General features: G+C 37.7%; 1 protein-coding gene across 2 annotated transcripts in view; it reads right to left on the reverse strand.

Moving 5' to 3' along the window:
• The window catches only part of wwtr1 (WW domain containing transcription regulator 1), a 35,199-nt gene extending 28,236 nt beyond the window's left edge, over window positions 1-6,963 (reverse strand). Inside the window, exon 1 of one of the 2 annotated variants that reach the window (XM_041270168.1) lies at window positions 6,213-6,963. In XM_041270168.1, the coding sequence (XP_041126102.1) occupies window positions 6,213-6,619 (407 nt within the window). In that variant the 5' untranslated portion in view covers window positions 6,620-6,963. The remainder of the gene's footprint in view (window positions 1-6,212) is intronic. The other variant, XM_041270167.1, reaches the window with a different exon arrangement.
• Between the last annotated feature and the right edge of the window lie 5,392 nt (window positions 6,964-12,355).

Genomic DNA, 12,355 nt, shown 5'->3' on the forward strand with positions numbered 1-12,355 from the left:
ACTAAAAAGCTATGGCAAAAAAAAAAAAATGGCAGGAGGAACAGAATCAGGCATACAAGATTTAAGTACTTACTGTCAAATTTATATTTTGCTTTTGTTTCAGTTTCACACATAGTACTCAATTACCAGGACAGTATACATTACAATGTAAACAATCATTTCAAGAAGGTAGAACAGGGTTAATTGTTGTTTGTTATATTTCATTACTGAATGACTGGCAGCCATTAATATAGCTGTAGGTACAGTAATTAATTGCTCTTTGTTTTTGTTTTGTTTTTTTATGGCAAGCTCAGATGGTACACTAGCAAAAGGCTGGAGAGTGTATCCTGATCTATATACAGCCCTAGATCTGGTATCTGAGGTTATTTCTCTTAAAAGGTCAAAGGTTATAAGTCAAACAGGATCTGTCAGTCTCTGTCTGGTTCCCACTGACTGTAAATAACAAACTGTTTCTGTGTACTGAATAACTGTGCCGGGAGGCCCGAGCCAGGGGTATCTAGAAAACTAACACAGCAGCTGCTGTGAGACTTTCAGGTGGCACTAGTGTTAAAAAACTAACCGCAGTGTTCAATGTATTTGCCCTGCAAATCCAACAACATCCTGTGTATCTCCATCCCTTTGCTCAGTGTTAGGAAGATCTTCTCTCCTCCCTGTACAGCTGCTACGTTTTACGTCGTGAAGCTCTGCGTGTGTGTCTCCACATTTTATTTTTAGGTTTTCTGAAGGGGTGCCAGGATTAAATTAACAGGTACAAACACAAAACTCCCAACAGGCTCCCTGATTCTCTGATAAAAGTATTGCATTGATAATCATGACTACACAACAGCAGTAGACACCACCTGAGCTTTCCAATAATATGTTTGAGGGTATTACAACACAAGCACACCGAACTGAAGTCACGACATACAATACAGCAGATTATATTATCCAGCCAAAAAAATAAAAAGACAGAAAACTTTAACCAGGCCACAAAGCCGTAGGTTTAAATTCAGCCCACATGACATTTCCTTCAAGTTTAATTGCTTCCATACAATTTATATCTCCTAGTCACGCTAGGCCCCAGAGCGCTGAGCACGCTCTGTTACAAAGACACACTTGTCCTGTAATACCCTCCATCAGCAGAAGAGAGGCCTGTGGAAAACAAACAGGTTTTCAAGCCCTTCCAAATTACACACTACACAGGAAGTGATTCAAGCCTCGCCACTGGCTCTTCCACTAAAAGTCTGAGAGAAAAAAAAATTGAAATGATAGAGTGAGTAGCACACTGCTTCTGCTGAGAACGACCAGTTCTTGACAAATCTATTATGTCTGTTCAACAGATGGGGTCTGACTTCAGATGATGTTACAAATGTGAGCCAAGTCCTTTGTTTTTCTTGAGGTGATTGATTTTTTTTTTTTTTTTTGCTTGTGTATATGTGTCTGTCTTTAGGAATCTCAGTGGGATAAGTTTGATTTCTGTATAAAACTTCCAGACATGTCACACCGTATGTTAAACATGGAACATGACTGAAATTGAGTGCTACTGAAAATTTGATGGCAAGGGAGACTAAAGACTGATCATTATTTCCAGTACAGCACAATAAAGGTTCCTAACGCTGCCCTACAAACATAGCCTCAACCCTGAAACCCACTATTGGATGAAATCCTTCACTTTCCACAGTCAGAGCTCAAATCCTGTCCATCTGCTTCTCCTGCGACAGCCCCATTAAACTGCTTTCTTGTTTCTTTCTTTGTTACCTGCCAAAGGTTAGCCCTGTCTCACAAATGTGTGTTTTTATTTTATCAAATTGTTGTACTTCAAATGCGCTTCAAAAGCAACAAATTGCATATTTTGAAATAGTAACCTTTGCTATAAAATAAAACGATATTTTGAAACAACCTAAACAATACTTCAGAAAGAACTTTTGGAATTTAGACTGAAACAGAATTGGACTGTACCACAAATCACAGCATGCCGTCCAAAAAATTGGTCACATGGTACTCGTTACCTCTGGAATCTGTATCAGGACCTATTGTTTACCATCCCTACTGTAAATGTCAGCAGCTCAACCGCTATTAAAACGTAAGCTACATTCAAACTTAGCGAACAAAGATTTCAATGTCTATCATATTGATTACACATCCTAGGTCTGTCTGCCCACTGCTCCTGACTGCCTTTCAGTTCCATCGGGATACAAGGGGATACAAATTCCCGAAGTGCTGTTTGATATGTAATTGAAGATTAGATCCCGCACCTGCAAACATATTGGGAATAAAACACAGACCTCTATAAACAAAGTACTGCGTTGTTGACTAGTTCATTACTTCTTGCAGAATAATCCAGGTGTAACAACAGGATAACCTTAATTAGTTTGAATGAAAAAGGTACAGCCTTGCTTGTAACCACACTTTATATTTGAGTATAAGAAATCACCTTGTGTCTTGAGAAAAACCCAAGGGGCGGTCATTTACAAAATCTCAAATGGTTCATAACCAAGGCAATGCTGTGCTCCGCACATTTCAGTCCCTCGTCAATATGTCTTGGCAAAACTCTTACTTTACATGACAAGTGTAGTGTGTTAAGAAGCTGCATGTTGTCCTCGCTGAATTAAAAAGTGACCAGCTTAATTGCAAAACATCCATCTAGTTTTATTGCTCGTCCCCTTCTACTTCTACTGTCGCACAGCACTCCCTTGGCCCCTGCATGTCTCAGCAAGCACTGCATGCTCCTTGCACAATGCGCTTCTCTCCAACTGACTATTAAGAGCTGACCTTTCCTACGTTTCAATCACTGGATTTCCAGAACTAAAGGCCAGCAAGAACAAAACCTCCTACTCCCCCGTTTTACTGGAAGAAGTTAATAAAACAGGCTGTTATTCAGGCTGTTATTACTGTGTCCGTAAAGGGGAGCAGGCTACTCAGGAAATCAAGTGGTCACCGGAGAAAGTCGCCTGTCCAAGTGAGGGAATGTTGCGTGAACGTGCTTCCTCAGGTTAAGCAAAGGTAAAGTGAGAAACAAACATCAAAACTCCACTATGGCTCATGCTAGCTCTACAGTACACTGCCAGGACATTTTTAGTTCATTATTTTTATCACACTAATAATATGCACACTTTGGTTTTCACTATGTACAAGTTTTACAGTCAAGTATGAGGGAGTAGCAATGGTACTATTTGTGCATAATGAACTACAGTTGGCGTATATAAATTATTTTATAAGGCTGTGTCAAAAATACCCCTTCATTGAAGTTAAATAAAGCGGTTTAAGCAACATATATTAAATTTAATTAATTTAAGAGTTACAGAAAGTGCGATTACTGCATCATTGCCGGACCTTACTAAATTAAATAGGTCATACCTTATGACTACAGAACAGTGGAAGATACAGGTCCAGTGTTGCTTTCAGAACTTCACTCACTCATTAACAAGTTCTGAGTTTTAAAAGGTATTTCAGTTAGACTCAAGAATTACACAAGAAGTTTCCAAGAGGCATTCATTAACTAGTTTTGCAGAAACTTTAAACTTCTGCAATGAAAGGCAGATATGAGGATCGTAATGTATGTTTTATGCCAGTGGTTTATAAAGGAGGTCTTCAATTGTGTTTGTTCAACAGAAAATCTGTTGCGTTGAACTACCCTCAGAAGGTACAGAAAGCAATACAGTTGGATTATTTGCCTTTCCTGATCTTTTCAAAAGTCTTTAACTGTGCTGTTTACCAGCATTTTGTAGACATAGGCAGCTTTGACAGGGATATAAGCATGACCGTCTACCATCAAAAATACTTAGAAGGAAAGTTTACAAAACTGTTTTGATTTAAACATTTTTTTACCTGGAAAAATAAAGCTTAAAAAGGTAATGCAGAGGTGTGTTTAGGAGCAACCTCCTATGAATGTTTAATTTAGTTTAAAGTTTAATTGAATTATCTTTTTATTTTTTTTTTTAAATCCACATAGTTAATGTACCTGTTTAAGTATGTCCCATAATATTTTAGATATGTTGCGTATCTAGCAGTTATAAGAGGACCCGAGCACGCTGTACACGGTTTAGAATATGGACTAAACTAAACATTTAGACATTTCCCACTGAATTCAGAGAGATCACTCACTAAAGTCATTATTTTGTATTTATCCCAATAACACCAGCAGACCTGGAGAAGCTAATAATAATAATAATAATAATAATAATAATAATAATAATAATAATAATAATAATTATTATTATTATTATTATTATTGTATCAGACTTATGCAATTTACAAAGTTATATATGGCCATTAATGAATTAGTGAAACAGGTTAATGTAACTGATATACACAAATGTACTTAACATTAATAAACACATGCTATATTAACAATTACATGTATGTTAATATATAAAAATAAACATTTAAACAAATTTAGTTTACATTACACTGCAGCAAATTTTTTGTGTGTAGTGATATTTACTGATATTGAACTTTTTTTTTAATTTGCAGTGTTAATTTAAAAAGTAAACAAATGTAGTATTTTTAAATTTGATTTATAATAGCATTAAGGCACTCCAGGGAACGTGTTAACATGAGACAACCACACACTGAAGGGTAACGGTCCCTGGCTTTGCGTTGGCCATTATGACGCCCTAAGTGTGTGGTTGTCTTATTTTAACCCCCTATCGTACTTTAAAGCTTTATTAATTGTACGGGAAAACAAATAACGTTCCCTGAAAACATTTCTAACAGCTGAAAACAAGCAATGCAGAAACCGTAACCCACAGCTGTGATGTTGTGGTGTGGCTTCTTGGTTTGAATACCAAGCAAAGAGGCCTTCTTTACATAACAGCACAGCATGTGATAAATAGTGACATTTACTGCCCTACATCGAACAGTGCCCCATTAATGTGTATGTGCCCTGTATTATGGAAAAGGGTAGATCTTAGAGCCATTGAGGCTTTTTTTTTACCTGTTAAGAAGAATGGTAGTTATCCCAACATGGAGGCTTTGTTTTCCTGTAGATTTAATTACAGGGTGGGGTAGACTTTGGTTTCACTTTTTTTTCCTCATCTCAAGCCCAGCACCTCAACAAGTTCCAACACGCTTTTATGTGTTATTCCTACAGTATGCTGCAAAACCTGCCCAGACAGAAAGAAACCGTTCCCATTCTTCAAAAGCATGGGCTGTGTCTCACAACACCAAGATCATCACGGAAAGGAATAGGGCTCTTAATATCTGACGCCAGAAAAACTGCATTATTCTTAAAAGACGTTCCTTAAACACTGCCTTGAAAACAAACTCAGGCACTAAAACAAAACAGCCTAGTCATGACAGTCCAGCGGAATATAAACAAGACCCGCCAGGAGGAGGCTTCTGCTTCAGTGTGTATATATGCTCCAGACCCTCTTGTGTGGCCACCTGCTTACTTACTGGTTGAATTAAAATTTTGGCGCCACTGTCCTTAAATCGGCTTTGAAGCAGAACCACGTAACAGCTGACGAAAATCATGTGATAAAAGGAAAATTGATATTTTGATATGGGAAATTAGAGGTTTCACCATAACCGAACTGAAATTATCTTTTGCACAGTTTGTATGAGGATTGTAACACCATAATTAAAATTAAATCCCAGCTAGGGCCACAATTCAAGAGAATATGGGTTTCTATCACGTTCTTCACAGCGCAGGGCGAGAGGTGACTTAAAAGTTCAGTTAGTTACAAAGAGAATGGGTTTGAGTTTGTGCGTTAACAAAGACACAATGAACGTGTACTCCATCAAACTGGGCAGGCAGGCTGACACTAAGGACCTTTAGCAGCCATACCGTCCCCTCTCTTGTTGGTGTTGTATTTATTGGAACTTATCACACCCCGACATGACAGGTCATCTAACAACTACAGCACAGAGCCGAGAATTAGCCGCGTGTATTAGAAGTTTGAATTATTATTACGTATTCATTAACAGCACACATTAGATACTTATTTTAGTAAACAGTAATGTTATTTTAAATGTAAAATGAACAATTAATGGGTACTATAACGCATTTACAGACCAAACAGTTTCAGTCTGTAAAGTTACTAGACACGAAGGTTTCACTAAAAGTGTGTGTGGTGGACCTGTCAAAAAAGGCAGCCTTAAAACACGGTTAATAAAATACAGTATTTTAGTTCTAAAATTAACATTGGTTTCGCAGTGAAGGCAATTAATAGAATAGTGCCACCATTTCCATTTAACTTTTAACTTTTATGCATGCATTTTGCAACACTTACTTTAGAAAATATCTCTGTCCGGACGGGGTGAATGCCATTTCCCAACCTGGTGGTAACTGTAGTTCATCGGCGACATCGAACGACTGCTGGCGGAGATGTGCGTGCTGAGCCGGGCTGGGGGTCCCGCTGGCTCCGGTCCCAAGTTGGAGTGAAGCAGGGGAGGAATGTGATCGGACGTGTTGAACCGTCAACCGGGGAGGGAGGCTGCCCGAATCGGTGCTAGACTGCCGGGAATGCGAGCCGGACTCTGGCTCCTTGAAAAAAGACTCTGGAAGAAGCTTTTTTCTCCAGGAACTCGGCTTGGGGTTCATGACCGAATTGAAGAGCTGCTCCAGATCAGTGTCGAGGTCCTGGGCAACATGGATGACTTGCTGTCCCGGCAGAGGGTGGAGAGAATTGGTGTTCATTTTCTTTGGGAAAATAGACAATACAAAAAAAAAAACCCAAACGTTAAAATCCTTAAAATCTTTACGCTTAGTTACGATCAGTCCGTCCAAAATCTACACTAGATTATATTTCTTCAAAACAAAGTTTTATACTTAGACTATATCCCGTGTGTATTTTCCGATTCTCCAAATCATTGACATGAAAAATAATATTATTGTATCGATTTTAGCTTTAATTCCTGATATACCAGGTAGCTTGTATTCCCAGATTGGGAAGAAAAAAGTTATTTAAAACTTCTCTTGCCTCTCCCTAACCACTGTGTCAACGTTCCTACACTGTTCTGGGACTCTCCTCAACAAAGTTTGTAAACTCAACTTTCTAAAGGCGTCTCTGGCAGCACTAACTCATTAATTATTCATGAGCTAGGGGGGGGGATAACGTTATAAACAAGTTCGGTCTGTGTGATCATAGTAACAACACCAACAAAACTACTTGCATACAGAAAACTTAAAGTGAACTTGCGGAAAGCAGGAAGTTATTATTTCATATATATATATATATATATATATATATATATATATATATGACAGCTTTGATTTATTGCAAACAGTTTTGTGAGGGGGGGGAGACAGCGACGACCTCTGTTTTGCTGAATATAAATATATATATATATATATATTAATATATATATATATATATATATATATATATATAAAGTAAAAACAAAGTCGTCGTGTCTCCCCCCCTCAACCCGTTACAAAATGTTTGCAATAAATCAAAAGCTGTAAATGTACTTAAAAATCAGGAACCAGTAAATTACAGTAAGTAAATGTACTTAAACATCAGGAACCAGTAAACCTTATGTTACCTCCGGACAGCTGATGTCAAGCGGGTACAACGTGACAGCTTTGATTTATTGCAAACAGTTTTGTGAGGGGGGGGAGACACGCTGCTATTGAAACAGTTTTGTGAGGGGGGGGATATAAATGTTTTTACTATATATATATATATATATATATATATATATATATATATATATATATATATATATATAAAGTATATACAAAAGTTCAAAACAAAGTCAGCAGCTGTCTCCCCCCCCTCACAAAACTGTTTGCAATAAATCAAAGCTGTCACGTTGTACCCGCTTGACATCAGCTGTCCGGAGGTAACATAAGGTTTACTGGTTCCTGATGTTTAAGTACATTTACTCCTAAATTAAATCACGATCGTCGAATCAGATAGTAACCCGTTCCCAGGTTTTCAGTATTTATGTGTTTTTCTATAGTTTTGTGCGGCTGGAAGTAATTTTCCCAGTGGCTCCTAAATTTACCATATTTAGGCAGAGTAAGTAAAATCCACGCCCACATACGTTTTTTTTTTTTTTTTTTTTTTTTTTTTGCTGTATAACTTTGTTTCATCATACTAGCAGCTGTATCATTTGGGGCAAAGGTAGCTTCAGTAACGGCTAGTTTATCTTTATTGTTGCAGTTACATCATCTGCAAAAGTTATAATATACTAAAGGAAATGCATATAAAACATAAAAAAAAAAAATAATGTGACCTTTTTTATTTTTTTTACAGTAGGCCTACATTTCAAACAAAGTGTAAATTATAAACAAATTACTGTATACATATAAATATGTCAAAACTATAACTGACAAATAATTCTTAATTTAATATGGCCAAGATATGCAGTCCTGACTAACCTCAGCCAAAGAAAACAGGAACCTCCAGGTGTCATTAAAATATTGATTCCAAAATTGCCCAGGGAAACCATCCTAGACAGCTTCCAGTCACGTTGCCTGTTGTCTCTGAAAGAAGGCTTATGTTGGCATATATTCGTTTGGCTGGCTCTAAACTCTGTATCTTTTTGATAAACACCAAAACGTTTCCTTTTTGATGTTGAAAACTCCTGTGCTTGATTTCCATTTAAGAACACAGGATTGAAAACATGGCACCTTGAAACCCAATCTAGGTTTATCCATCTACTTTGGGAACATTGAACCGAGTTTCCTGAACCAGCTATGCTTGCAGATAAATAAGAGTGTTGCATACTTCCTTCAAACATGCATCATTTCAACATCATCTACTTAATATTGCTGTAACTACAAACACATCTGCGTTATGAAAGTAAAGTAGTAGAGGGGACACTTGTAAGTAAGCATCCTGTTCAGCACAGGCTGTGCTAACTCTCAGACTGTGTCTCAGCATATACAAAAGTGTGAGCGGAAGACACAGATTTGATAGTTGAGACAAGAACCTACTGCATCAGCACATGCCTGCAATTAAAGTTCAATAATGTCTTACTCAAGCAAACACAAAATAATAATTTTCCTTGAGAGCTTCAGGCTGCCTTCAAGATTGAGGTGTGGGGATCCTCAAACGCATTCATTTGATTGTATTTATTATTTATTATTTCACCAAAAATCACTCATTAAGAGCTTCAATCCTTTAATAAGAAAAGTAGTATAAATTTAGAATTGAAAAAAAAAAAAGCTGTTGGACTGTAGTCCATTATAGCACTGTTTAAAAAAGGGCTGTTTCAGTGACATAAATCTATCACACAGAAAAACTGTAGATTGAGGTAGGTAGGTGTTAAGTTAAGATTAGTACAATTAGCTTATACCTTAATATTAATTAATCATAATAATAATAAATCATAATAGCACTCTTCGCCATCTGTTAATACCTGTCTCATGCAGTTTAATGTCCCTGATAATTCAATTTAATGATGAGAGGACTGAAGCACGGGCAGGTCAAAGGTCATGCCCTTGGCATGAGCTCCTCTGGCCTTCACTGGAAGACCACACTGCCTCTGATGATGTTAACAGGTGTCACATTCGTACCAAAATCTAGTGTGACAGTTTTATTAAGTACCACAGCCTCTAAAGAGTGGAGATGGAATTACACAGATCTCAGTGTTTTACTCCAGGGATGTTAAATATATATCTTATTATATATATATATATATATATATATATATATATATATATATATATATATATATATATATATATATATTACAATATATATATGTTATATATATTATTTTCTCGTGTAGTTCGTCACTAGTTTTGTAACACTGCTAATTGTAATACACTTTTACAAAAATTATAACAAATCATTAATCAATAGGTGTTTTTGTGTGATTAAAAGAAAAGCATTTACTGTGCAGACCTTGCTTTTCATTGTTTTCTGTTTCTAAATGTCAGTTTACAGTGAAAACTGATATTTCTAAACATTTCTTATGGTTGTACATACTGTACTCATTGTTACATCTTTAAAAAAAAAAATTCCTTACTTCAACAATGAGAAGCTTCTTCTTATTGAGAGGCGACAGATAATTATCTACTTATCAAAAGACCAAAGTAAACCACACACACACACACACACACACACACACACACACACACACACACACACACACACACACACACACACACACACACACACAGCTGCATTTTTATCTTTAAAGTGCTATTATATTTAGTCAAATATATTTTACAGCACACACCGTATGGTGTCTGTAATACCTTATCCAGTATATTTGCACCCTAAATTAAACAAAGGGAATATAGACGACTTCAAAAGCAGAGACAGATGTCTTTTTAATCTTGGTTGAAACAAATCCAGTATCGTCGCCTGAGCTCCTTCATCATCCAAACTAAAAGCAGGCAATCTAACAACAGGCTGTCACTGGGGACAGAACTCGCTCGCGTGCAGCCTTCCCTCACTCGACAGCCCTGTGGAGAGAAACCTCAATCATGCGCCTTGTCACCCCATGTCAGAGTCTATAGGATCCTGCTCAAAGACAGCTGGGTGGACCGAGGACATATGACAACAAAGTCGTTAGAGTCAGGTTTTAATGATGAAAGAGCCAGATTACATCTACTGTGTGTGCATGTGTGCAGACTGTTTGATTATGTGTAGTGTGCCTGTGTGTGTAGATAATAGTAAAATGATACTCAGGGATGGGATCTAAATAATTTGGAAATGTCTATCTATCTATCTATCTATCTAGCTATCTATCTATCTAACTAGCTAGCTAGAAAAAGAGAGAGCGAGAGGTAGAAAGAGAGAGAGAGAGAGAGAGAGAGAGAGAGAGAGAGAGAGAGAGAGAGAGAGAGAGAGAGAGAGAGAGAGAGAGAGAGAGAGAGAGAGAAGGAGAATCAGGATCCAATAGGATTTTCATAAATCCCTAGAAATATTTAATGAAGATGAAAAGGTAGCATGGTGTATCTACCATGCTATCTGAAGGAGGAAGACAAAATGTTGTAGCTAATTATTAAAATAGTGAGTTTTCAGTGTGTGTGTGTGTGTGTGTGTGTGTGTGTGTATTTATTTATGGAGCCAGGAATGTTGCTATTGTAACAATCATACACAATTTGAAATATGTATTTCAGTTCTTATCAAAGTTGGAAAGGGTCAGGAGCAGTATGTACTGTTTGTACTCTTTCTGCCATGTAGGTTTAACCTTCAGTTACTTTATTACTCTCAAATTCAAAGGGTTCAAGGGATCATAACCAAGGCTTTAGAATAACAGTTATTTGGACAAGCAATAGACCGACTACAGCAGCCCAAATCACAGAAATCTTCAATAGCGAACCCCACCAGCTTCCACTTGAACTCTGTCTCAGGAGCTACGTGGGCCCGCCTGTTAATAAGGACAATCCCCTATTATCTGGCCAGTCACTGTACAAGGAATTCAGCTTTAAATACAGTTAATGTGTGTAGGCCAGCATGATAAACTAGTCCATTAATGTGGATGAAGGTGCTCTCTCTCTCTCCTTTAGCCATAGTGGGACATGTTGAATAAATCATCTCAGAAGATGACTCTTTGTATGAGAATCACAGGAATATTTTTGAGTTTCACATTGACCAAAGTAAAGCCCACAGGGACGTCATTTGATGTTGTATACAATGGCAGTTTTCAGGGAAAATGTAAGCACCATACATGGTTTAAATCTGGTTGTAAACATAATTAACCACACAATGCCTCATCTGTTTGTGTTGGTTGAACTTGTGTTGGTTGAGCTGTGTACGGTACATGAAAAGGTTCTTTTGTGTATGGTGTGGCATAAAGGAATCAAACCAGGCATTTTCCTTATTGACGTCTTTCCTATGCTTGCCTTTTCAGAGCCTAAAGAGAATTATTGTAAGAACTTCTAAGCACAGAACCAGAAAATACTGCTAGGATCTTTCAAAGTACCTTTTTAAACCGAAGTAGAATCCTTGTAGTAAACTACATTAAACATCGTTTACAGTCGCACAGTGCTTTACCCCATTGGTGTTTCATACCAGTTGCTGGCATATTTTCATTTCCCTTCTTCTTTACCGCTACAGTATGCATATCTTACTTGATAACAGCAGGTGTGATTATTGCGAATCCAACAGTGGATGTGCTCTCATAAAGTATTTGCATGATATCTAAATACAGTGGCTGAAAACACTTCATTTGCTATAAAACACAGAAAAGCTGTTATATGCACGGGCTGATATTTGAACACAAGATTTACTGGTTGTGTGGGCTCCCATGTGGCGCATCCAGTAAAGGTGCTCCACATGGAGTGCAGGATGCACCCTATAGTTTGGACGTCACTTGTTCGAGTCCAGGTTATTCCATTGCTGACTGTGGACGGGAGCTCCCAGTGGGCGCCCCCTGGGAGGGGGGCTCAGGTCGGTCAGGGTGTCCTCGGCTCAACGCGCACCAGCAACCCATGTGGTCTGGCCGGGTGCCTGTGGGCTTGCCTGTA

The sequence above is a fragment of the Polyodon spathula genome, chromosome 14 (genome assembly GCF_017654505.1).
Source record: "Polyodon spathula isolate WHYD16114869_AA chromosome 14, ASM1765450v1, whole genome shotgun sequence".
NCBI classification, from domain to species: domain Eukaryota; kingdom Metazoa; phylum Chordata; class Actinopteri; order Acipenseriformes; family Polyodontidae; genus Polyodon; species Polyodon spathula.